We start from the raw sequence: 27,753 nt of genomic DNA on the forward strand, positions 1-27,753 counted from the left end.
CTGTACAGTTCTTTTTGTTTGTTTTAAATTTTCTGTAAAATAGTCAATATATACCTGTTGGGAAATACTGCCTTTCACTGAGGCTTATTCCTTTTACTGCAACTTAAGTCTGTGTTGTTTAAAGGCCATTTTCAAAGCATTTAGAAGGTCAATAACCTTTAAGAAAAACCTCCTGATAAGTGATACAACTAAAATAATGGCCATAGTGCAAGTATTAGCAGGTAAGAGAGAAATCTATAAAGCACTATATGAAGGCTCAGACATCCTTTTCGCCTGTACCAAAGCAACTTCATGAGTTCTTAAAGGACAAACTTTTCTGTTCAAATCTCTGGATCACCTAATAATACACATATACATATAAACATACATATATACATATGTAACGACTGACTGAATGTTTATGTGAGGATAAGAGGGCAAATAAAAAATAGATTTCCACTGTTTACTTAAATTTTAGAGGGCATGATCATTAAAACTTCCATAAAGAGTAGAGACTCATAGTAAAGTCTCCCCCTCTATTTTTATTATACATTAATTATACTAAACATTTTCATTTTACAGCTTGCCCCATTCTTAGACTATATTTTTATTTGATCCTAAAGTGTCACAGTTCCATACACAGGACAACAAATACCACTATGGAGAAATCAGAGCTAATCCTATGTTTCCACCATTTCTAGTACAGGTAGTCCCTGACTTACAGCGTATTCAAATGACGACAAACCACACTAATGACTGTCTGCATTTTTTTTAATACCTCTTACCATTAGTAATATGTACTACATACAATGTTGCAGCACGTAATTTGCTAATATCATCACATCTGTAAGTTTATACGTAATGTTCCAACCTCCAAACAAAAAAAGATCAGATTTATAGATACTGATAATAAAAGGCAATAATAACGAAAAAAAAAAACGAGGTATTTGACTTATGTCAGAACTGACGTTCATCGAACGGAACCCTGTCCTAAGTCTGGGACTACCTGTATATCGCTGTCAATCAAATAATTCCTAATGTATTTGAATCTTAAGTCATTTTTTGATACCAGCTCTAAATAGGTGAAAATATCTACAAGTCATTTAAAGGACTATCGGAATCCCCTACCAGAGTCTAGAGTCAGATTCTATTAAATTAGTTAGAGTTTAAGCTAAATTGAATTCTCTTCTGGCAGATACTGAGAAATCTTGATTTCTGAGGCAAAGAGCCAAGAGCAAGCAAGGTTACTCAGTGAAAGTTAAGAAAGTAAACAACAGAATTAGCACGGGTCCAATCAAAGGTGTGTCAGCTCAAACAGCAATGCTTCTTGACAGAAGGTTGTTGCTGAGTGGCTGGTGGATTTGAACTGCCGACCTTCTGGTTAGCAGCCAAGCTCTTAACCACTATGCCACCAGGGCTCCAATAATACACTGCTTTTGATTGGCCCAGGCGCCTCTGGGATTCAAACCCAGGACTGCCTGTTTACTAGGCGGGTGCTTTAACCAGCTAAACCATGGCGCTGATATAAAGTTAGTTTAAAAATGACAAGAAATACGACCTTTAAAGGCTAAGAACAAAAGAAAACATCCATTAATTAAAAAATTTTTTTGTTATTTGTTCAGATAGAAACAAACTGAATTTATACTACTTAAATTCCAAATGCAAGTTTCTGTTTATCAAAGTAGAAAACTGACAGTATCATTTTTTGTAATTACTATTTGTAAAACTTTATCTCTGGAAGGTGGAATTATGGGGAACTCTCATACTCATGGAAACCCGGGTGGCGTAGTGGTGAAGTGCTACAGCTGCTAACCCAAGGCTTGGCAGTTCAAATCTGTCAGGTGCTCCTTGGAAACTCTACAGGGCAGCTCTATTCTGTCCTACAGGGTCGCTATGAGTCGGAATCGACTCGAGAACACTGGGTTTTTTTTGGGGTTTCCATACTCATAAAATTTAGGTATTACAGAAAATTAAATAGTTTTATAATTGGAAAAAAACTTACATATTGAAACCCTACCCTACTGTCTTTTTCTCCCAAAATAGCCTTATTCATATGGACCTAAATATTTTCTCTATTAACCTAATTCAGCTCAATTTAAAGACTAATTTTTTCGCACTAAGAATTATCCACTGTTAATAATCAAATTTTCAAATTCTAGATACTTTTATAGTCTGCAAATTACAATTCAGAGACAGATCCAAACACTAGAATCTGTTCATTTTCATAACTATAGGAGCAAATTAATCTTTCAGTTTATTTTCTAGTCTTGGCTATCAGTTCTGATTTGAGTTACATATTTTGGGATTCTAAATATGTGGTCACACATAGGTATTAGAGAGGAAAAAGCAAAGTTCACAGTCTCTGAAAAGTCAGGGATTCAGATCAGGTGTCACAGATGGCAAATAGTTACGTGAGAAGAGATTTTATTACCATCTTATCTGGTTATATTCCCCAAAATGAAATCGAAGAACCAAGAGAGACGAGGCAAAAGGATAGAAACAGTAAGAAAAAGTATGTATACTTCTTTGGGAGTCATCAGAAGAGAGGTCAGGAACAGAAAGGAAAAGTATTGGTAAGCAAAGAAATCACACACACATATGAAGTGCATTTCCAGTATCTTCATTAGTACTTTTAGTACTGTAGCTACTGAAATTCAGAGACAGTATGAAAAAACTACATTAATTACTATTACCATTTAACCAGATTAAAGAGTACATGTAATTTCATTTAGAAAGGAAAAGAAGGTTTATTTTCACTTACACAAGATGGATTAATCCAAGTATGCCCATGCCTCTGAAGTCTGTTTTGGGATCATCACCCTGGAAACCAATGTCGGCCCACTGCTTGGAGATTCTAGCCTTCAACTTGTTCTTGGGCATTAAAAGATTCCAGAGCTGCACAAACATGCTTCCACATTACAAATAATAGTGATGTTCTTAATTTACCAAGACATTTTCCTTCCCGTAGCTTATACAACTAGTAAGTGGAATGCTTTCAATTAAATTAAACAACATGTGGGGACAAATCATAGGTTCAAAAGACTATATTTAGAGAGCTTTTCAATTATCCTAAAAAGTGTAGCATACTTATTCTAAGTAAAAAAGATCAATATAAAGAACAGTAGTTATGAAACAGTAACAAATAATACACAGATATCCGAAACAATATCTTTATTTCTAATTAATACATATACGCCAAAAGGGGTAAACTGCTAGCTTGAGAACAATACAGTATTATGTACTTGGCCCTTGCCTCAGACGCTGTATAATTAAGTCAGAATCTACTCGATGGCTACTGGTTTGGTTTTTCATTTTTATTATAATGGTGGGTAAAGAAGGAAAACATGCCTAAGTTAGGGAGGGGATCCTGAAGGAAATGATACTGATACTATTCCAACCTATATGATTAATAACTTACAGATTTTTATAGTTTTTAAAGAAAAAAATTACAACTTGGTTTTAGCTAAATATATTTCTTAAGACTGAGGATTTAAAAACAATAGTTATCAAATATTAAATACCAACAAGCTAATGATGCAAAATAAAGTAAAAAAAAATCATTTTCCAAATTCAACACAAGTCATCAAGCAAAACAGACTCATAAAAGTTGACAAGAAAGTTTGTGAAAATTTGCAAAACGGGGGTATTTGCATTTTTTTCCATTTCACTACTATTTCAGGCATTGTTGAGTAAAGGACTCTTAATGAAAGAAGTAGAAGTCCCTGGGTGGTGCAAATAGTTAATGCAATTGGCTACTAAGCGAAAGCCTGAAGGTTTGATCCCTCCCCCAGGCACCTCAGAAGAAAGGCCTGGCAATCTACTTTGAAAAATCAGCCATTAAAAACCCGATGGTGCACAGTTCTGCTCTAACACACATGAAATAATCACCATGAGTCGGAATCAACAGCCACTCGTTTAATGAAAGAAGTATCCTGTTATCTAAAATTAAACGTTAAGACCTATGACCTGCTTTGAAACAGGGTCAAGACTCTCTATCTGAAACTAAATCCAATCATTAGATTGGGTTTCATCTGGTCACTACTTTTATTACCAACACATGCAATTTACTCACATTAGTGTCTTTCCAAGAGTTCTGCAAAGGGTTTGATTATGCCAATGATAAGGCCTTGATGATATGATGAGAGGTGCAGTAAGACCCCCCATGCCATCGAGTCGATTCTGACTCATACTGACCCTATAGGACAGAGCGGAACTGTCCCACAGCGTTTCCAAGGCTATAATCTTTACAGAAGTCGACTGCCATGTCTTCCTCCTGCAGAGCAGGCTTGTGGGTTCAAACTGACAATCTTTCAGTCAGCAGCTCAGCGCTTAGCCACTGCACCACCAGGGCTCCTTGCAGTAAAACCAGTGGTCCTCAAAATTTAGTATGTGTAACTATCAGATTTCTGGGTTCCACCCCTGGAGATTCTGATTTCATAGGACAAAGGTGGAACTGTGGAATCTAAATATTAAACACTGGTTCACTCGAGTGACTCATAAGGAGCTCTGGTGGCAGAGTGGTTAAGCACTAACTGAAATGTCACTGAGTTGGAATCCACTCGACAGCATTTGGTTTGGTTTTGGGTTTAACTCTGGTGAAGGTGGCCCTTGTACTACACTTCGGGCAATACAGATCTACGTGGCTCTCTGCCCACAGAATAAGTTGAGTGATATGTAGTGGCTCGATGAGATCACTGCTACAAGCCCCTCTCCACCTCTGGGAAGTGAGTTTCATAAGGAATCACCAGGGAAAAATTTCCGTTGAGGAGGATGGCAGGACTACGTGTATCTTACACCTTCAGAAAGGCAGGTATTTGTGTAGAAAGGGTTTGAAATTAAGGGAATAATGATGAACATGAGGCTACCAACAGCAGTTAATCCTCAATGAGTGCTAGGCACTATTTTAACACTTTATAAAAACCTTCTTCACGCAACAGCCCTTTGAGGTATGTATTTTCATTATCCTGATTTTATAAAATCAAGTTTTAATTGTAATTTTATAATTAAGTGTATATTTTATACTTCTGCAAAAAAAAAGAAAGTTTTGTTGGTGTTCTTTTCTTTAATTTGTAAGATTTTATTGTGGTAACCTGTCCAAGGCAAGGTCATGGAAGCTCCGTAGATATATCCAAACTCCCTGAGGGACCAAATTATTGGGCTGATGGCTGTGGGGACCATGGTCTCCTGGAACATCTAGCTCAACTGGCATAACAGAGTGTATAAAGAAAATGTTCTACATTCTACTTTGGTGACTAGCGTCTGGAGTCTTAAAAGCTTGTGAGTGGCCATCTAAGATACTCTACTGGTCTCACCCCGTTGGGAACAAGGGAGAATGAAGAAAACCAAAGACACACGGGCATGATAAGTCCTTAGGACTAATGGACCACAACTACCACAGCCTTTGCCAGACTGAGTCCAGCACAACCAGATGGTGCCCGGCTACCACCACTGACTGCTTTGACAGGGATCACAATAGAGGGTCCCAGGCAGAGCTGGAGAAAAATGTAGAACAAAATTCTACTGGCCTGACAGAGACAGGAAAAACCAGGAGAGCATGGCCCCCATATACCCTTTTAGCTCACTAATGAAGTCACTCCTGAGGTTCACCCTTCAGCCAAAGATTAGACAGGCCCATAAAACAAAACGAGACTAAAGGGACACACCAGCTCAGGGGCAAGGACTAGAAGGCAGGAACGGACAGGAAAGCTGGTAATAGGGAACCTGAGGTTTAGAAGGGAGAGTGTTGACATGCCGTGGGGCTGGTAACCAGTGTCACAAAACAATATGTGTACTAATTATCTAATGAGAAGCTAGTTTGTTCTGCAAACCGTCATCTAAAGTACAATTAAAAGAAAAAAAAAACAGCAAAAAAAAAAGCTAGAACAATTTTATCTTGGTAAACTGTGCATAAGAAAACATTTGCCATTTCAACCATTTTTACGTGTACAATTCAGTGACATTAATCACATTCAACATGTAGAGCAACCATCGCCATTTGCTCCCAAATGTTTGCATCATCCTTAAACTCAATGCTCTTAACCCATACCTCCCCTCTTCCATCTCTCTCCACTTCTGATGACCACCAATAAGCTTTGGTCTTTATTTTCCTATTCTAGATACTTCATATAAGTGGGATCATACAATATTTATCCTTTTGTGTTTGACTTTATTTTACTCAGCATCTTTTCAAGGTTCATCCATGTGTTATCATGTATCAGAACTTCATTTCTCTTTGTAGCTGAATAATATTCCATTCTATGTATATACCACATTTTAAAAAAAATCTATTCATCTGTTGATAGATGCCTCAGTTATTTCTACTTTATGGCTATTGTAAATAATGCTACAATGAACACTGGTGTACAAGTATCTGTTTGAGTCCCTGCTTTCAAGTCTTTTGGGTATATAGGTAGCAGATTTGCTGAGTCATATGGTAATTCTGTGTTTAACTTTTTGAGAAAGCACTAAACTGTTTTCCTGAGCAGCCCTACCATTTCATCATCCCACCAGTAGTGAGTGAGGGCTCCAATTTCCCCATATCCTTGCTAATGCTTGTTGTCTGTTTTTCTGATAACATGCATCCTAGTAGAGGGTGAAGTGGTATCTTGCTGTGGTTTTGATTTGCCTTTCTCTAATTAGTAATGACACTGAACATCTTTTCATGTGTGTGACGGTTAAGGCTGTGTGTCATCTTGGCTGGGCCATGACTCTCAGTGGTTTGGCAGTTATGTAATAATGTAGTTTAGCAGTTACGTAACAATGCAATATGGCAGCTATGTAATGATGTAGTCATCTACCATGATCTGATATGATCAGCCAATCAGCTATAAGGGGAGTTTCCTCGGGGCTGTCACCTGTATCCAATATATATGTGGACATTCTATCAAAGCTGGCTTGCTCTGGATCTTGTATCCAGCCTGTCATCATCTGAGCTCTGGTTCTTGGGACTTGGGCCAGCAGCCTGTCATCTGGATGCTGATCTTAGGTTTGTCAACCCCTCCAGGTACATGAGTCAGAGAAGCCTTCAGCCTCACATCTGACCCATGGACTTACTTGGTACGTGCCAGCCTCCACAATCATGTGAGACATTTCCTTGAGAAAAATCTCTCTCTGTATATGTGCTTCACTGGTTTTGCTTGTTTAGAGAACCCAGCCTAAGACAATATACTTACTAGACTGTTATACATCTTCTTTGGTGAAATGCCTAATCAAGCCCTTTGCCTAGTAGTGATTGGGTTGTTTAACTTTTTATTGTTGAGTTATAAAAGTTTCTTATATTCTGGATATTAAACCCTTATCAGATATATAATTCCTAAATATTTTTCACATTCTGTACGTTGTCTCCTCATTTTGTTGATAAAGTCCTTTAACACAAAAGTTTTTAATTTTGGCAAAGTTCCATTTATCTATTTTGTCTTTTATTCTTTGCTCTTTGGTGTCTTATCTAAGAATCCATTGTTGAAAACTAGGTTCCCAAAGCATTACCCCTATGTTTTGTTCTAAGAGGTTTACAGTTTTAGTTCTTACATTTCCAATTTTCTTAGATTCATCCTTCGTACACTGCACTTTCTCGTTACTATGGATGTCTGCAACCGTTTCTTCTCATTTTGAGTCGTGTCACATCAGCAAATGAAGGTCCCAAAAGCTTCACTCCATCCACATCATGAAGGCTGACTCTACTTTGAGGAGACAGCCCTACCCCAGTCATATTTTTAGTGCTTTCCAACCTGAGGGGCTCATCTTCTGGCACTATATCAGAGAATGTTCCACTGCTATTCATAAGGTTTTCACTGGCCAATTTTTTTAGAAGTAGACCACCAGGTCCTTCTTCCTGGTCTGTCTTAGTATGAATCTACTATGAAAAAAAAAAAAAAAAACCATGAGTCTAGTATAAATCTTAGTATAACTCTAGGAAAATTAAAAGTCATCAAAAATGAAATGGACCCCATAAAGATCAATATCCTAGGCATTACTGAGCTGAAATGGATGAGGATCGGCCATTATGAATCAGACAATCCTGTGGTCTACTATGCCAGAATGACAACATGAAGATGAATGGCGTACTCATTGCCAAAAAGATCATTTCAAGATCCATCCTGAAGTACAACACTGTCAGTGATAGGATAATATCCCTACGCCTACAAGGAAGACCAGTTACTATGACTATTATTCAAATTTACACACCAACCACTAAGGCCAAAGATGAAGTTGAAGACTTTTACTAACTTCTGCAGTCTGAGAGTGATCAAACATGCAATCAAGGTGCACTGATAATTATAGGTGATTGAAATGCAAAAGTTGAAAACAAAGAAGAATTAAAAACCAAACCAAACCCAGTGCCGTTGAGTCGATTCTGATTCATAGCGACCCTATATTGGTGGTTGGAAAACATGGCCTTGTTGACAGAAATGACACCAGAGATTGCATGACAGAATTTTGTTAAGACCAAAAACGTCTTTGTTGCAAATACCTTTTTTCAACAAATAAGAGGCAACTATACACATAGGCCTCACCAGATGCAATGTGCAGGAATCAAATCAACTACATCTGTGGAAAGAGATGATGGAGAAAGTCATCAGAACAAGGCCAGGGGAAGAGACCATCAATTGCTCATATGCAAGTAGAAGCTGAAGCTGAAGAAAATTACAGCAAGTCCACGAGAGCCAAATACGACCTTGGTATATACCACCTGAATTTAGAGACCATCTCAAGAATAGATCTGAAGCACTGAACACTAATGACTGAAGAACCAGATGAGTTGTGGAATGACATTACACATGAGAAAAACCAAAGGTCATTAAAAAGACAAGAAAGAAAGATCAAAATGGATGTCAGAAGGGACTCTAAAACTTGCTCTTGAACATTGACTACTTAAAGCAAATGGAAAAAATGAAAAGCTGAACTGAAGGTTTCAAAGGGCAACTCGAGAAGACAAAGTATTATAATGAAACGTACAAAGCCTAGAGTTAGAAAACCAAAAGGGAAGAATACACATGGCATTTCTCAAGCTGAAAGAACTGAAGAAAAAATTCAAGCCTCAAGCTGCAATACTGAAGGCTTCAAGGGGGAAAATACTTAACGATGCAGGAAGCATCAAAAGATAGAAGGAATACACAGAGTCACTATACCAAAAAGATCTGGTTGACATTCAGCCATATCAGAAGGCAGCACATGATCAAGAACTGATGATAATGAAGGAAGAAGTCCAAGCTGCAGTGAAGGCACTGGCAAAAAAAAAAAGTCTCAGGAATTAATGGGATACCAATTGAGATGTTTCAACCAACGGATACAGCACTGGAGGTGCTCACTTGTCTATGTCAAGAAATTTGGAAGACGGTTTCCTGGCCAACCAACTGGAAGAGAACCATACTTGTACCCATTCCAAAGAAAGGTATTCCAACACAATGTGGAAATTATAAAAAATATCATTAATACCACACACAAGTAAAATTTTGACGAAGATCATTCAAAAGCAGTTGCAGCAGTACACTGACAGGCACCTGTCAGAAGTCCAAGCCAGATTTAGAAGAGGACATGGAACGAGGGATATCATTACTGATGTCAGGTGAATCTTGGCTGAATACTAGAGAATACCAGAAAAATGTTTACCTGTGTTTTACTGACTATGCATTCGACCGCGCAGATCATAACAAATTATGGGTAACACTGCGAAGAACGGGGATTCCAGAACACTTAATTGTGCTCATGCAGAAGCTGTACATAGACCAGGAGCCGGTCATTCAAACAGAACAATGGGATACTGTGTTGATCAAAGTCAGGAAAGGTGTGCATCAGGGTTGTATCCTTTCACCATACTTATTTACTCTGTATACTGAGCAAATAATCTGAGAAGCTGGGCTACATGAAGAAGAACGTGGCATCAGGATTGGAGGAAGACTCATTAATAACCTGTGAATACAGATGACACAACCTTGCTTACTGAAATGGAAAAGGACTTGAAGCACTTACTGATGAAGATCAAAGACTACAGTATTTCTGATCTTCATGATAAACAGACATGTTTCATGATCATGATAAACAAACAAAATATTGAAGCTGTCAAGGATTTAATTTTACTTCAATTCATAATCAACAACCCCAGAAGCAGCAGTTAAGAAATCAAAGGATGTATTGCACTGGTCAAATCTGCTGCAAAAGACCTCTTTAAAGTGTTGAAAAGGAAAGATCTGACTTTGAGGACTAAGGTGCACCTGACCTAAGCCATGGTGTTTTCAATCACCTCATATGCATACGAAAGCTGGACAATAAATAAGGAAGACCGAAGAAGAATTCACGCCTTTGGATTAATGGTGCTGGCAAAGCATATTGAATGGACTGCCAGAAGAACGCACAAATCTGTCTTGGAAGAAGTACAGCCAGAATGCTCATTAGAAGCAAGGATGAGGAGACTCCATCTCAGGTACTTTGGATATGTTGTCAGGAGAGACCGGTCCCTGGAGAAAGACATCATGCTTGGTAGAGTAGAGAGGGTCAGTGAAAAAGATCATAACCCTCAATGAGATGGACTGACACACTGGCTGCAACCATGGGCTCAAGCGTAATGATTGTCAGGATGGTGCAGGCCCAGGCAGTATTTTATTCTGTTGTACAGAGTCGCTATCAGTGGGAACCAACCTGATTGCACCTAACAGCTCTTACATTCAGGTTGCTGATCCATTTTGAGTTAATTCTGGGTATGAGATATGGGTCCAGCTTCATTCTTTTGCATGTGGAGATCCAGTTATCCCAGTATCATTTACTGAAGGGAGTATTATTTTCCCATTGTATGGACTTAGTACTCTTGTCAAAAATCAATTGACCATAGATGATATATGGGTTTATTTCTGGACTTTCAATTTTATTCTACCAGTCTATATGTCCATTATTATACTAGTATCAGATTGTTTTGATTACTGAATCTTTATAGGACATTTCGAAATTAGGAAGTGTGAGTCCTCCTGCTTGGTTCTTTTATCAAGGCTGCTCTGGCTATTTGAGGCCTCTTACAATTCCATGTAAATCTGATGACTGGCTTTTCCATTTCTCCAAAGAAGGCTGTTGGCACATTGATGGGGTTGTACTGAACCTACAGATTGCTTTGGGTAGTATTACCATCTTAACAATGCTAAGTCTTCCAATCCATGAACAAATCATCTTTAGATCTTTGATTTCTTTCAGCAATGTTTTTTATAGTTTTCAGTCTTTCAAGTCTTTCACCTCTACGGTTAAATTTATTTCTGGGTACTTTATTCTTTTTGATGCTCCTGTAAATGGAGTTGTTCTCTTAATTTGCTTTTCAGATTGCCTATTGCTGGTGTATAGAAACCCAACCAATTTTTGTGTGTTGACCTTGTGCCCTGCCTCTTGGCTGAATTTATTAGCTCTAGTAGCTTTCCTGTAGATTCTTTGGGATTTCCTACCTATAGGAGATGTCACCTGCAAATAAGATAGCTTTACTTCTTCCTTCTTGATTTGGATACCTTTAATTTCTTTTTCTTGCCCAAATGATCTGGCTAGGACTTCCAGTATGATATTGAACAGCAGCAGTGAGAGCAGGCATCTGTGTCTTGTTCCTAATATTAAAGGGGAAATATCTCAGTCTTTTTCCATGGACTATGAAGTTAACTATGGGTTTTTCATAAATGCCCTTTATCATGTTGAGTAATTTCCTCTGTATTCCTAGTTTGTTGAGTGTTTCTATCAACGAAGGGTGCTGGATTTTGTCAAATTTCTTTTCTATGTCAATTGAGTTGATTATGTGATTCTTTTCCTTTGTTCTTTTAATGTGATGTATTACACTGATTTTCTGATGTTTAAATACCTTTGCATCCTTAGAATAAATGCCACTGGACCATGAGGTATAATCTATTTAATATATTGGATTCAGTTTGCTACTATTTTGTTGAGGATTTCTGCATCTACATTCATAAGGGATACTGATCTGTAGTTTTCTTTTCTTCTGGTGTCTTTGCCTGACTATAGTATCATGGCAATGCTGGCCTAATACAATGAGTCAGGAAGTGTTCCCTTCTCTTCTATTTTTTTTTTGGAAGAACTTAAAGATTGAGGTCACTTCTTCTATAAACGTTTGGTAGAATTCCCCAATGCTATCATATAGTCTAGGATTTCTTTTTGGTTGGGAGGTTTTTGACTACTGATTGAATTTCTTCATTTGTTTTGGGTCTTTTAAGATTTTCTATTTCTTCTTGAGTCAATTTAGGTAGTTTATATGTTTCTAGGAATTTGTCCATTTCATCTAAGTTACCTAATTTTGGGCATACAATTATTTATAGTATTCTCTTACACTATTTCTGTAGGCTCGGTTGTAATATCCCCACTTTACTTTCTGATTTTAGGTATTTGCATCTTTTTTCTCCTGGTCACTCCAGGAAAAGGTTTATTGATTTTCTTAATCTTTAAAAAAAAAAAAAAAAACTCAAATTCTGATTTTGTTGATTCTGTGTTGTTTTCCTGTTCTCTATTTCGTTTATCTCTGTTCTTATTACTTCCTTACTTCTGGAAGCTCTGGACATAGTTTACTTTTCTTTTTCTAAAACCTAATTGTAGTTAGGTATTTTTAAATATATTTTATTTTTGTTGCTGCTATTGAGAATATACACAGAACATATACCAATTCAACAATTTCTACATGTACAATTCAGTGATATTGATTACATTAATTTGCCCAATCAGTTTCATCTTCCTTTTCCAAGTTGTTCCTTTCCCCCTGAGTTTCCTATCTAATCTTTTGAGTTGCTGTTGTCAATTTGATCCCAAATAGATAGATTTTAAAAGAGTTCAATGCTCAAGGCAGACCAAAAACAAAAAACCAGAACAAACCCACTGCCGTTGAGTTGATTCCGACTCATAGCGACCCTATAGGACAGAATAGAACTGCCCCATAGAGTTTCCAAGGAGCACCTGGCGGGTTTGAACTGCTGACCTCTTGGTTAGCAGCCGTAGCACTTAACCACTATGCCACCAGTTTCCTCAAGGCAGACATTCTTTACTAATTATGCTAAACTACTGTTTGGTTTTAAGAAGACTTCAGGGAGTATTTTTTGTTTGAGGTACAAAAGACATCTCAGAGCAAAGGGTTCAGAGGGTTCATCTAGCCTCCATGGCTCCAGAAAGACTGGATTTCATGAGAATTTGAAATTCTGTTCTATATTTTCCCCCTCTTGATCAGGATTCTTCTATGGAATTTTTGAATCGAAATGTTCAGTATGGTAGCCGGGCACCATCCAGTTCTGGTCTCATGGCAAAGGGGGCATACTCTCCTTCTTCCATTGTTGTTCCAGGTGAACAGAGACTAATTGTTGAACCCTGAATGGCTGCCTGCAAACTTTTAAGACCTCAGGCACTACACAACGAACTAGGAGGTAGAACAGAAGCACTAATCACACCATTAGGCCAATAAACTGGGACACCTCATGGAATCATAACCTTAAACCTTCAAACCAAGCAACTAAATCCCATGAGGTGTTGGTTGTACACAAGCAGTCTCAGCAGCTACTCTTTTTGTTTTTGTCATTGTTGTAAATACATCTACCACACAGCTTTTGCCAATCCAAATTTTTACAGGTATATAACTTATTGACAGCAATTACATTAATCAGTTATGCAACCATACCGTTAATCAATGAGATTTTAAAGTTAGGTTATTTATTTGAAATCTTTCTTTATTTAATGTAGGTGTTTATTGCTATACATTTCCCGCTGAGCATGGCCTCTGCTGCATCTCATAAGTTTTGGCATGTTGTGCTTTCATTTTCATTTGACTTTTACTTCATTTCTCTTATTTCTTCAGTGACGTATTGTTTAATAGCGTATTGTTTAATTTCCACATATTTGGGTTCCTTCCAGTTGTCCTTTTGTTAATTTCTAGTTTCATTCCATTGTGGTCACAAAAGATACTTTGTATGATTTCCACCTTTTTTTTTTTTTTAATTGAAACTTGCATCGCGATCTATCCTGGAAAATGAACTATGTGCACTGCAGAAGAATCAATGGGTACTGTATGCCAGGTAGAGTGCTCTACACATGTCCATATAGCTGGTGTAGGTATTCTGGTGTTCAGATCCTCTATTTCCTTACTCATCTTCTTTCTAGATGCCCTGTCCATTATTGAAAGTGGTATAGAACTGTCTATTTCTCACTTGAATTCTGTCAGTATTTGGGGCTCTGGCGTTAAGTGCATTTACAACTGTTATATCTTCTTGATAAACTGACCCTTTTATCATTATATAATGCCCTTACTTGTCTCTTATAATAGATTTTTGACCAAAGGCTATTTTGTTTGAAATCAAAACAGTCACCCCAGCTCTCTTTTAATCACTATTTGCATGGAACTTTTTTTTTCCCCCAATTCTTGCACTTTCAACCTATTTGTCTCTTTGACTCTAAGATGTGTCTCTTATAGAAAGTATATGGAGAGTTTTTTTTTTTTTTTAATCCATCTGCCACTCTCTGCCTTCCGAATGGAAAGTTTAATCCATTTATATATTTAAGGTAATTACCAATAAATAAGGACTTGCTTTTGTCCCTTTGCTATTTGTTTTTGTGCCTTATACCTTCTTTGTCCTTCAACTCCTCCAATACTGCCGTCACTTTTGTTTAGCTCAATTTTTCGGTAGTGAGCCACTTTGATTTCCTTCTCATTTTCTTTTGAGTATATCTTTTGGATCTTGTGTGTGTATGTGTGTGTGGTTACTCTGAGGATTACATTTGACATCTTAAATTCAGAACCTGATTTAAACTGATACCAATTTAACTTCAGAAACACACAAAAACTCTGTTCCTATACTGCTCCTCCCAACCTTTATGCAGTTGTTATCATAAACTAATCTTTATACATTATGTGCCCAGTAACTGAAATTTATATTTTACATATTTGTCTTTTAGAATCATTTAGGAAATAATTACCAAAGTTAAAATGTAAAAATATTCTAAGACCCTAATACCATGGGCCCTTATATCTGCCCATCTGATTTCCTTTATTGGAAATCTTTCTTTTCTTCACACATCAAGTTATCATCTCCTGTCCTTTCAGTTCTATCTGAAGGGCTCCTTTAGCATTTCTTGTAATGCAGGTCTAGTCATGATGAACTCCCTCAGCTTCTGTTTATCTGGGTATCTCTTAATTTTGTCCTCATTCTTAAAGACAGTTTTGCCAGATATAGAAATCTTCATTGACAGTTCTTTTTTTTCAGCACTTTAAATATATCATTCCACTGCCTTCTTGCTCTCAAGTTTTTTGAGGAAAAATTAGCACTTAACTTTACTGAGGATTACTTGTATGTGACACCTCCATTCTCTCTTACTGCTTTCAGGATTTTCTATCTTTGGTTTTTTGAGTATTTGTTATGATGTGTCTCAGTGTGGATCTCTTTTGGTTTATCCTATCTGGAGTTTGTTGAGCTTCTTGGATTTGTCTTTTGCCAAATTTGGAAAGGTTTCTGCCTCTAGTTCTTCAAATATTCATTCTGTTCCTTTCTCTTGCTGCTTCTGGGAATCCCATGAGGCATATGACAGCTCACTTAGTGGTGTCCCACAGTTCCATTAGCCTTTGCTCAGCTGTACTGATGCTGTTTTCTTTTTGCTCTTCAGCCTCAATAATTTCAATTGCCTTATTCTCCAGTTCACTGATTCTTTCCTCTTCTAGCTCAAATCTGCTGCTGAGGCCTTCCACTGAATTTTTCATTTCAGTTGTATTTTTCAGCTCCACTAATTGTTTGGTTCCTTTTTACGCTATCTTATTGATAGTCCCGTTTTGTTTATTTATCATTGTTCTGGTTTCTTTTAGTTCTTTTCTGGTGTTTTCCTTTAGTTCGTTGAACATTTTAATACTGTTGTTTTAACATCTGCTAATCTGTCTACAATCTGGGCTTCCATAGAAACAATTCTTTCCCGTTGTCCTGTTCTTTTGAATGGGCCATCATTTTCAGTTTCTTTGTATGCCTTGTGCTTTTTCTGTTGAAGCTGGGTCTTTAAACTATTACAATGTATTTGCACTGAGCATGAGTGTGACTTTTCAATTCCTCCAAATACACGGTACTTTTGTAAGTACTAATTTCTACAAGAAATTCTCAGGTAGTCACAGCCTTCCATCTTTGCTCACCACTCCCTCCCCCACCTTGTTTGAGTCCAATTCAGGTCAGACTAGAGCTTGCGTCCTTCAGGCAGCTCCCAGACAGATCAGAACAGACACACGGAACAGTCCACCAGCAAAGAATGCCATACTCACTCCAGAGCCAGAGATTGGGGCCTATCTTTGAGAAGGCAAGCCATGGTCCAACTCCACTGCAGCTGCCCATCTGCTGCGCCACGAGGGTAAGGGATGGAAACAGTATAAAAACAAGTTTTCCTACTGTTTAAAAGTCATCTTTTTCTTTTTTCAATGTAGCTGCTGTAATCCTCCACCTACTTTTCAGAGTTCTTACAGGGCTGACATAGCTTTCTAGTTGCTTTTCTTGGTGCTCATGCAGGAACATCAGGATCTTAGACCTGCTCATGTAGTCACCTTCCCAGAAGTTTTTAAACTGTGTCTCTTATTGTGGGTCAACGGCATTCAAAAACCAAAGTTCCACACTTTCCTATCGTATATACTATTAATGTTTCTTTCTACAGTACCTTTAGTTATGGCAACTTCCTACCTCCAAGTGCAATGTGCTATTTTCTCCAGCTTTAACCATTTAAAACTTAAATTAAAGTAGGCATAATGGAAGGGCAAAAGGCTCAGGGTCTAGGCCAGGTTTTACTTTCTAGGACCTAAAGCAAATCACTTCATCTCTGGGCTTTAGATTCCTCATACCTTAGATAAAGAGACTGGACTAGATGATCTCTAATGCTTATTCCAGGTCTAATATTCTTTACTTTCATCACCTCCATGTCCCTATGTATTTATATTTAAGAAATACTGAACAAGACAATTCCAAATAAATTTTACTTTCTTAGTCTTTAAATTTATGTGGCATTACTTGGCAACTAACATTCTATAAATCTCAAAAGATTTGACCTGATAATCTGAAAGGTACATCCATGTTCACAATTTGAGAGTAAGCTGAAAAAAATGCCTTATATGCACAATTTATATAAAAAATAAGTAGAAAACCTGAAGTTTATGGATCCGTTCTTTAAAGATCTCCCTTTATAAGTTATAATTTATTTCAGAATGAAAAGCATTAAAATAAAATCTATTTGAATATATTTTAATGATATCATCATAAAATTATACAAACAGCTAAAAATCTTTCCATATAATGAAACAGATTTTCTAAAAGACAAAGCAATTAAATGGCTGTATAATCAACTCGATGGCAAAAGATCTGGTTTTTATTGGACAAGCCTCTAGAATTTTTACTATGTTTCTATTCAGTTCTAGCCCAATTTATTTTTCTGCGTGCAATAACTCCAAGTAGAGAAAACGAAAACTTACCTTGAGGAGTAGCTTTTCATGTTGCAGGTTATCGGAATCATATGGCTTTTTTCTCTCATTTTCAACATCTGCATAAAGCTGTTTATAACCAGATATCTGCAGTAAGCAAGCCTTCATGCAGATTTTAAAACTGAAAAAGATAAAATATTTTTATAAATCATATCGTATCACAATATAGGAATGCCTTCCACAGCTTGTGGTTTATATGTTCATTTAGAAAGCATTTCCTACCAACGAGCTAAGAGCCTCCTTAAACACAAAGCATTATACTCAGTATTTTATACTAAGGGATAAATCGTATTTTCTAATCACAATACAGCAATGCCTTCCACAGCCTGTGGTTCATGTGTCTATTTAAAAAGCATTTCTGGCCAATAAGCACCAAGAGCCTCCTTAAACACAAGGCATTATACTAATTATTACGTAAGATATGGTAAAACAGGGTCTAGAAAGAAGGCAAGACATGTAAGAATTGCAAACTTTGCAATTACAAGGATTTGTTCTCTTCTATTTTTCATGTTTTCTCTGTATAATTTCATATGCTCCAAATATTTATTGCCTGATATCACCAACAGACCTAATTTTCCAAATATATAATGGACAGCTACACGGCAGGTTATCTAAGTCCTCCCAAACACCACAGCTTATCTTCCCTGCAGAAACCTGCTCTTTCTAAAGACTCAATCTATTAATGACATCACTAATCAAGTCTGAACACCCAGAATTCTAATCCTTCAGACGATAAACTGTATAACAGGGAGCTCCTAAAAATTAAACACCTATGCTCATCAAAAGGTTTCACCAAAAGAGTAAAAAGAGAACCTACAGACTGGGAAAAATTTTTGGCTATGATGCATCCAACAAGGGTCTAATCTCTAAGATCTATAAACTATTTCAACACCTCGACAACAGAAACACAAATAATCCAATTAAGAGATGGGCAAAGGAGACATTCAGATGGCTAACAGACATATGAGGAAATTCTCTCGATTATAGAAATGCAAAACTACAACGAGATACCATTTCACCCTGATATTACTGGTATTATTCCAAAAAAAAAAAAAAAAGCAACAGAAAATAACAAATGTTGGAGAGGTTGTGGGGAGATTAGAACTCTCATGCATTGCTGGTGGGAATATAAAATGGTACAACCACTATGGAAGACGATATGGTGCCTTCTTAAAAAGCCAGAAATAGAAGAACCATATGATTCTGCAATTCCACTCCTAGGAACATATCCTAGAGAAATAAGAGCTATCATATGAATAGACATATGCACACCCATGCTCACTGCAGCATTATTCACAATAGCAAAAAGATGGAAACAACCTAAAAGTCCATCACCACATGAATGGATAAAAAATTATGGTACATACACACAATGGAGTACTGCTGCGATGTGACGGATCCCTTTGGTGTGGCCTTTCTAGCCATGGTCATGTAACTCCTACCCAAGTGATTGGGTGCAACTGTGTAAATAAGGCGACTGTGGCCTACCAAGGGGATTGGTCAGTTTTGCCTTAAAAGACAGCAAATTCGAGAGCAGAGAGAGGATTCCACCACCACCAAAGAAGAAGCGCCAGCGCGTCTTTTGGACCCAGGATCCCTGTGCCAAGAGACTCCTGGAACCAGGGAACTAAGACAAAGAGTTGTAACATGGAAGATGACAAGAAGTGGTGGCAGAGAAACAGCAGCAAGAGAGATCGGCAAGAGACAGCACAGTGGGCTTCCCGGCCCACAAGCAAGAAAGCTGAGTGCCTTTCGGCAGGAGGCTTGCTGAAGGGATGGGATGCTTCTGAGCACTTGGTAGAGCTAGGTCTACTGACCCACAGAGCTAGAGCTGAGTGCCTTTGGGCACTTATCGGCAGAGCTAAAAGGGCTTTGTAACACTTGCCTGAGCAGGGCAGAGGCTGAGGGACAGGGAGAGGCCTGCCTGGAACGGCATCTGGGGAGAGACTGTCCTGATGAAAGAACTGTATCCTGAATGTTCCTGAACCTGAACTGTAACCTGTTTATTTCTCTATTAAGCCCCATAATCACGAGTCTTGTCTGTGAGTTCTCTGTGGAAATTGCAATGAATTATCAAGCCCAGCAGAGAAGCAGGGTGCAGCGGGAGGGATGGCTGGTGTCAGAAATGGTAAAGATGGCTGAGAGAGGAGGCAGGTCTGACCTCTACCTCACAGCAATCAGCCTTGGGCTATTGATCTTGATTGTCCTTCCTCCTTGTGAAGTTAGAGGAGGTCAGATGCTGCCCCAAGGCCGTTTTTACAACTATGCTACGATAAAGAACAATGAGGAATCCGTGAAACATCTCACAACATGGATGAATCTGGACAGCATTATGCTGAGTGAAGTCAGTCAGTCACAAAAGGACAAATATTATGTGAGACCACTACTATAAAAACTCAAGAAAAGGCTTACACACAGAATAAAACAACCTTTGATCGTTATAAGGGTGGGGAGGGGTGAGGAGGAGAAATCACAAACTAGATAGAAACAAGTGTTAACTTTGGTGAAGGAAAAGAAAACACATGATACAAGGGATGTCAGCACAACCTGACCAAGACGTATCATAGCAGCTTCCTAAACACATCTGAACACCTTGAGGGACTAAATCACTGAGGCTGAGGGCTGGGGACCTCTAGGTCAATTGGCATAACATAATTCATATAGAAAATGTTCTACATCCTACATTGGTGAATAGTGTCTGCGGTCTTAAAAGGTTGTGAGCAGCCAGCTAAAATATACCTATTGGTCCTAACCAGACAAGAACAAAGAAGATGGAAGAAAACCGAAGACACAGGGAAAATATTAGTCCAAAGGACTAATGGACCACATGAACTACAGGCTCCAGCAGCCTGAGCCCAGAAGAACTACATGGTGCCCGGCAACCACCACTGACACCTCTGATAGGGATCAAAATAGAAGATCCTAGACAGAGCAGGAGAAAAATGTAGAACAAAATTCAAATTCACACATACATAGAAAAGACCAGTCTTACTGGTATGACAGAGACGGGAGGAACCTCCAAGACTATGGCCCCCAGATACCCTGCTAACTCAGAAGTGAAGTCACTCCCAAAGTCCACTTTTCAAACAACAGGCCTATAAAACAAACAGTAACACATGTAAGCAACATGCTTCTTAGTTTAATCAAGTATACGAGACCAAATGAGCAACACTTGTCCAAAAACAAAGATGTGAAGGCAGGAAGGGACGGGAAAACTGGACGAACGGACATGGGAAACCCGGGGTGGAAGGGGTGAGAGTGCTGACAGATTGTAGGGAATGCCACCAATGTCACAAAACAATCTGTGTATAAACTTTTGAATGAGAAACTAATTTGTACTGTAAACTTTCAACTAAAGCACAATAAATTTTTTTTTTTTTAATTATTTTTTGGGGAAAGGAAGACACAATGCTTATGGACATGGAGCTTCTAAGGGTGATGGAAAAATTCAGGAACAGTCAATGGCGATCGCTGAACAACATGTGGACATATTCAATGTCAATGAACTGTATATGTGAAGATTACTGAAATGGCAAATGTATTGCTACCTATATATTTACCACAATAAAAAAATTTTAAGGGAAAAAAAAGAATTCTAATCCTCTTCTTCCTCCATCAACAATATATCCAGAAGGTCCCCAAGTTCTTATCCAATGTATCTCTGAAATCTCCCTCAAAACAATCCTCGTATCTTCATTTCCCCTGCTGTATACATGGCTTTGTTATCTGTTACCTAAATGGCTCAAGTGCTTAACTGTTCTATCTTTAGTCCCTCTACCAGCATCCCGCATCCCCAAATCCTGCTTCCATCTTCCGAAAATATTAATCCGATAATGTTGGCTTAAATAATGGAGAACATACTCTAAATCCCTCAGTACATCACTCAAGACTCTCTGCAATGTGTCTCCAATTTAACATTCTGTTCACCTCTCCAACCACTCCTCTGCACGTATTCAGTGCTCCAGGCACAAAGGACTCCCTACAGCTCCCAGATATTCATGTACTTCTATTTCTCTGCGCCTTCCTGGCACTGTTCTTCTATATGGAATGTCTTCCCCTATCCAATCACCAACGTCCAGCTCAAATGTCACCTTTTGTGGAACTACCCTTACAGTTCTTTCCCTGTTCCAGCCAAAATAAATTGCTCCTTCCTCTATACTGACAGAGAAAAATGGTGAATGAGAAGAAATAAGTGCTAAATACTGTACTAGTGCTGAGACTACAGATATTAAATGAGTGAACACTCCTCTTCTTAAGGAACTTAAAATTTATTGAGGAAGAACAAGAGTAAATCCAAAGTACGATGTAACAGGTTAAATGCTATGCTACAGCGCTCTAAGTGAGGACAGAGCAAAGGCACCTAACTCAGACTAGAGGAGCCAGGCAGGACCTGCCTGGAGGAGAGAGGAGCTGACTTTTAAAGGACAAGAAGAACATAGTAGCTGAAGCTATTTATGTAATATTTTAATACATTTAATATTTATGTAATTTAATACAATGTTTTAAATTATATTAAAGAAGAGCAGTTGTACACAACTAGATACAGGTTTCAGTCCTGCTTTTATCACTAGTTGTGTAATATTGTACAAGTCACCTCATCTCTCTGGACTTTAATTCCTCACCAAGTGAAATGAGATGACTGAATTAGATGACCTCCACAACCTTTTGTGTTCCAAAGGTTCACAAATCTGTGTGATCTCTATAACTTACGAGGTACAAATGCCTAATAAAAAAGAATACTGTAAAAACAGCATACCTGGCATCCTTCTCAGGGTTGATATTCTTTTCCTTCATTATATCTTCTACACATTTGTCCACCTCGCTCTGCGTGACATGTGTAGCTTCCCGTAAAACCTATTGATGCGAAAGAGAAGTTGAATGAAAAATATCCCTTGTAGCTGAAAAAGAGTAGTCAATTTTGAGGCATGTGATCAACTTTACCATTCAGATATTAAACACAAATTTGTTTCAAATTTTCTCTAGGGCTAAAATTATGTAAATGTAAATATATTTTTTCATAAAAGAGAAGTAGCATGATGTATCTGATAACAACTTCCTTGATGAACAATCAAAAGGCTCTCGGTTAATGAGTTCTCAGCTAATGATCTGCTACACAGTATGATTATGAAGCAGACTTTTTTATAAAATACAAAGATTATATAACAAAAATATCTGTAGAAAAAATTAAAATGCAGAAATCAACAGGGCGCTGGTGGTGCAATGGTTAAGTGCTCGGCTGCTAACCAAAAGGTTTGGTAGTTCAAATCCACCCAGTGACTCCATGGGAGAGAGACCTGGCAATCTACTTCCGTAAAGATGACAGCCGAGAAAACCCTATGAGGTGGTTCTACTAGGTCACATGGGGTCGCTGAGTTGGAACTGACTCACGGCACCCAGCGACAACAATCCTACCACCAGAGATGGCCACTTGCAACAGATGAGTGTCCATTCTTTTGGTCTTTTTTCTATGTACATAAAACACAGAAAAAACATATGTCTATAAAAATCCACTGGATCCTCCCTTTCAACAAACAAGCAAGTTCACGCCTTCCTCACCCTTAAAAACTTTAACTCTTATCCCCCAGTAAGCTACCATCAAAATCCTCTCTGGTATCCTTTGTACTTCAGGCAAATTGAACTACTGTGTTATTTCCAATCACACCTGTAGTTATGCCTCTACTTATTTTGAGCCTTTCATCTGAAATGCTCCTTCACTCAGTCTCTAGACCTAAATCCTCCCCATTTTAAAAATCAGCTTAAAGGTCAGGTCCAAGAAAATTTCACCAATCTCATTTGAGTGGAAGTATCCTTCCTTCTCTTGAAAGCCCCATAATAATTCATCTGTAGCCCTTTTATGACTCTTATCACCATCTATATTATAGTTATTTATATATTAAGTCATAAATTCCTTAAGGACAGAGACTGTATCTGGTTCACCTTTTCCTATCCTGCATGTAATAGATAGTAGTTGACAAATGTTAAATGGATGGAAATATTCAACAGATAAAAATTTTAAGGACAACTTTTTCAGTAAAAGATATATAAAGCAACACATAAAATTATTTAAAAGAAGGAAGGAAAAAGGGAGGCAGGCTCGCTCCTCAGAGAAAACTAAAAGCTAAAAAAAAAACAATCAAAGATTCTAACAATCAGTAAGGGTGCAGATATGGCCAACAAGGTCTAGTTTGTCAAGGCCTGGGATAATCTGGCTACAGGAAATGTCTTGAAGCTTAAACAGCAGCAGAAGTAAAAGGGCTGCCTTCACCATGGGTGGAAATCCAAGAAACACGACTTGGTCAGTTTGGAGAATGCATATACTATTTCCAACAGAAACAAAGTATGGTCCCAGAACGGTCCCCCAAAGCACACTCATCTATTAATACACTGGTTTTCAAAGAGTTGCTCCTGACCAGCAGGAGCAACAGCAGTTATTACTTGGCAATGTGTTAGAAGTGCAACCAGAGCGGAATCAGGAACTGTGGTGGTAGGGCCCAGTCATCTCTGTTTTAACAAGTCTCTGGGGACTCTGATGCATGTTCAAGTTTGAGAACACTGTTGTAATAGATCTGAAATACAGCACTTCTCCAAGTACATCTGCTACAATTTATGATGCTGTTTCTTTGGGAAAATGCATCCCAAGTTCCAGCTAAAGGAATTACGTAGGTAGATAAAATAAAATAAATTTTTAGAGCCAGCAACATGTTAGCTTTCTGGAACTCTGCATTTCATTTAAAATAAAAAGAATATCAGTCACTCTCTAAGTATTCTGAACACGTGAGTAGGACTCTGGATTCCACCCCAATATTCATTCGTGTGTATGAGTTATTCTTACACAGACCGTTTGTAAATAGAGGCTGCAACTAAATCAGTAAAGCAACATTTTTACAGGTGCCCTCTGGAACATAAATGGCATATTTTGTTACTGGTGTAAATCAGTAACTCATATCAACATCACTAGGCAGCAGCAAGTCAATATTCTTTTACCTCGACTCACATTTTGCAACACGACCAGGCACACTCGTATATACATAAGTATACGTGAAATATATAGAGATAGAAGAACACATACGTACATAACTGAGATTAAAACTTCAGAAAACAGTATTTAACCTCATGATGAACAATGTTTTTGAGTTATTTTCCATCCTGATCCTTTTGTTGTGGTTGTCGTTTTATACTGGTTTTGATCCACTACGGGATTTCACACAATGCTCTAGATGACCCACACTGTACCTCCGCCACACCAAACAAGCCATATACACAAAAAATGGTGAACTACTATAAGGAACTGACAGCATGTAGCAGCCTGAGTCACTTGGTCTGAATTTTTCACTCCCCCACAATTAAATTATCTCTCCACATGCCTACTATCATGGCCTTATGGGGGGCCCAGTGTCTTTCTCTACCCCTTGACTTGGGCTTGGCCATGTAACTTACTTTAGCCAATGGGATGTTAATGACTGTGGTGCAAGAAGACTTAAAATATGCCTGTGTGGTTGGGCCTGCCCTCCTTGTTCAGTGATCCACTGCGAGAGAAAAATTCCCCAGGTACCCATTATCCTCCAACCTGGGTCCAAGAATGAGACCACTGGAACAGACCTGAACTTGACCACAGCTTGAAGCAGAGCCCCTCCTGCAGGCCCACAGACACGTGTGCAAGAAATGATGTACTGCTAAATGCTCTTGATATTTTATCACAGTCTATTATTACATAGCAAAAGCTGACCAAAAAAAAAAAAGTGAGGTATGACTTACTTTGATTCAAATGGTACAAGACACAAGGTCCTTAGTAACTCTCCAAACTTATCTTTGTCTCATACAAGAACCTATCCTGAGGATACAGTCTAAGAGAAGGCTTTTCACAAGACCCTGCTTTCCCAAAACCAATCGACCCTTGAGATAAAATAACCAAGTAAAATCTCAGAACAAGACAAATTATTCAAATACCTTCTTTGTGTGAGAGTGGCACACAAATACACACACACACAGAGAGAAAATTTTTAACAGCAATATTACTTCTCTAGAAGGAAAACTTCACTCAATACTCATCACAGCAAAGACTCTTCTATTATTATTGTTGTTGTCAGGTGCCGTCAAGTTGGATTACACTCATAATGAACCTGTAGAACAGAACCGCCCCACAGGATTTCTTCAAGGAGTGCCCGGTGGATTTGAACTGGTAACCTTTCAGTTAGCAGCCAAGCTCTAAACCACTACGCCACCAGGGCTCCAACTCTTCTACTAGGACATTAAAAATAATTCATTCTAAAATTGAGGCATTCTTTTAAAGAAGAACTATCTCCAAATTAAGTTTTCTGGAATTATCATTACTATATAATCCTACCTTGTTCTTGGAAGACGTCAAGGAATTTTCTGAAATAAAAAAAAAAATTATCACTTAAATGTTGTATCTAAATTACTCCATATACAGACAGTAAAAACATCCAAAAAAAACCCAATCATAAATTACTTTAGTAGTTCTAGAAGATATAATTTTTACATAAATAACATAGAATATAATTTAAAATTTTATTCTTATAGTATAGAGAACTAGATATTATTTTATAAACCTCAGTCAAACACAACATACCAGAGCTGAAGAGGTGAAAACCAAACCTGCTGCCATCAAGTCAATCCGGACTCATGGTTGCCCCATATATCATAGCTGAACTGCTCCACAGAGTTTTTTGGCTATAATCTTAATGGAAGAAGATCACCAGGCCTTTCTTCCATAGGTTTGAACCACCAACCTTAGTTGAGGGCAAACCGTTGGCACCACCTAGGGACTTCAAAGAGGTAAAGCCAACCCAACTTCCCCCAGGTCATTGTGCAGACCCCAAACTGTCTACTCACCACCACAAATTCATTCGCGGCTGCCTCAGAATAGTTCAGGTCCCAGAACCTTATCTTAGGACTACAGTGAGAGTAATCTCGGCTACATTTTCTTCATTTGTTAACCTTATAGAGTACGGTAAGCATTTAGATTTGAGATACTAGCAACTAAATTATACAACAAAGGGACTTTAGATTATCTGGCCAATTGTCCTCTACCAGATAAATAATGAAATAACCTCTCCATTTTTGGCTTTCACTTCAAGAATGACAAGAACATTTTCACTGTCTATTTAAAAAATTTTCTGACACATTTACTAAATGTTCTCCTTTTCTTGGAATTTTAAAAAATTCAAGAAAATCCTTTTCCCACACAAAAAAAGCCTTAACATAGGCTCTTCCTCTGCACTACAAAACACCAACCAACACTGAATGCAGAGGCTTCTTATCAAAAGGCACTTTGTTCTGCCCAGTCAAAAGGGCAAATCAAAATATTAGGCAATGATTTGTCACCCACAAAGTTCTGAGAAAACTAGGAAAGTAATTAAACTTCGACCATCCAGCTGCCCTGAGGTTTACTCTCTCTTTATGCCTTACCATCCTTTCAGTATAGAGAACTAGATATTATTCCATAAACCTCAACATACCAGAGCCAAAGAGGTGAAAACCAAACCCACTGCTATTGAATCAATTCTGACTCATGGTGACCCCATATGTTATATGGTAGAACTGCTCCATAGGGCTTTTTTGGCAATAATCTCAACGGAAGCAGTATCAATGTTGTCTTGGAGACATCTTCCGATTGCCAATATTCTACCTTCTAAACCTTAGTTGAAGCACACCTATTCAATGCAAAAAGGAAATCTAGTTAATCTGTGATTTTTCCATCTGAGACACTCAGCATGAGCTAAAGCAGTTGCTTGGTTCCCCTTACATTGTCCAAGAAAAGTGACCTCAAACCACATTTCTCACTCATCTGTGCTCTCATTTAAAGCTGCATTTTTATTTAAGAACTGAGGACATGCTGGATTTTAGAGTAGCATTACTCTCTTACGTGGCTAAAATGTAAGCCACATAGGTACTTAATTTTTTCCTAGTAGCTACCTTAAAGACGATAAAAAAAAACAGATAAAATTAATTTTATATTTAACCCCATGTATCCAAATTATTATCATTTCAACATATTGTGAATATAAACAATTGCTGAGGTATTTTCGCAATCTTTTTTTTCATATAGTCTCTGAAACCCAATGTATATTTTACAATTACATGCGTTTTAATTTAGGTGAGTCACACTTCAAGCGCCCAAAGCATATGGCTAGTGACTCCCATATTGGACTATGTGCACTGAGTCTAATAAGCTTTCCTAGGGACCACTGGATACCTACTGTTCTTCCACAAATAACAGTAAGAAATTAAAAGACTAATGAAGGATCTTGACTATAAAAATGAATCTAAATCCAAACACTCACTCTTTATCATTTGAGTGAAAATTT

At 37.9% G+C, this 27,753-nt stretch overlaps 1 protein-coding gene across 6 annotated transcripts in view; it reads right to left on the bottom strand.

Annotated features, from left to right (window-relative positions):
* Positions 1-27,753, bottom strand: part of ELMOD2 (ELMO domain containing 2) — a 49,736-nt gene that overhangs the window by 20,237 nt on the left and 1,746 nt on the right. For all 6 annotated transcript variants that reach the window (XR_007517580.1, XR_007517581.1, XR_007517582.1 and 3 more), the window contains exons 3-6: positions 25,770-25,798; positions 22,182-22,279; positions 17,417-17,546; positions 2,741-2,874 (exon numbers count right to left, since the gene is read on the bottom strand). Coding sequence is in view for 2 of the 6 variants with exons in the window: in XM_049885239.1 (XP_049741196.1) it covers positions 2,741-2,874; positions 17,417-17,546; positions 22,182-22,279; positions 25,770-25,798 (391 nt within the window). In the remaining 4 variants the exon portion in view is untranslated. The remainder of the gene's footprint in view (positions 1-2,740; positions 2,875-17,416; positions 17,547-22,181; positions 22,280-25,769; positions 25,799-27,753) is intronic.

The sequence above is a fragment of the Elephas maximus genome, chromosome 5 (genome assembly GCF_024166365.1).
Source record: "Elephas maximus indicus isolate mEleMax1 chromosome 5, mEleMax1 primary haplotype, whole genome shotgun sequence".
Lineage (NCBI taxonomy): Eukaryota > Metazoa > Chordata > Mammalia > Proboscidea > Elephantidae > Elephas > Elephas maximus.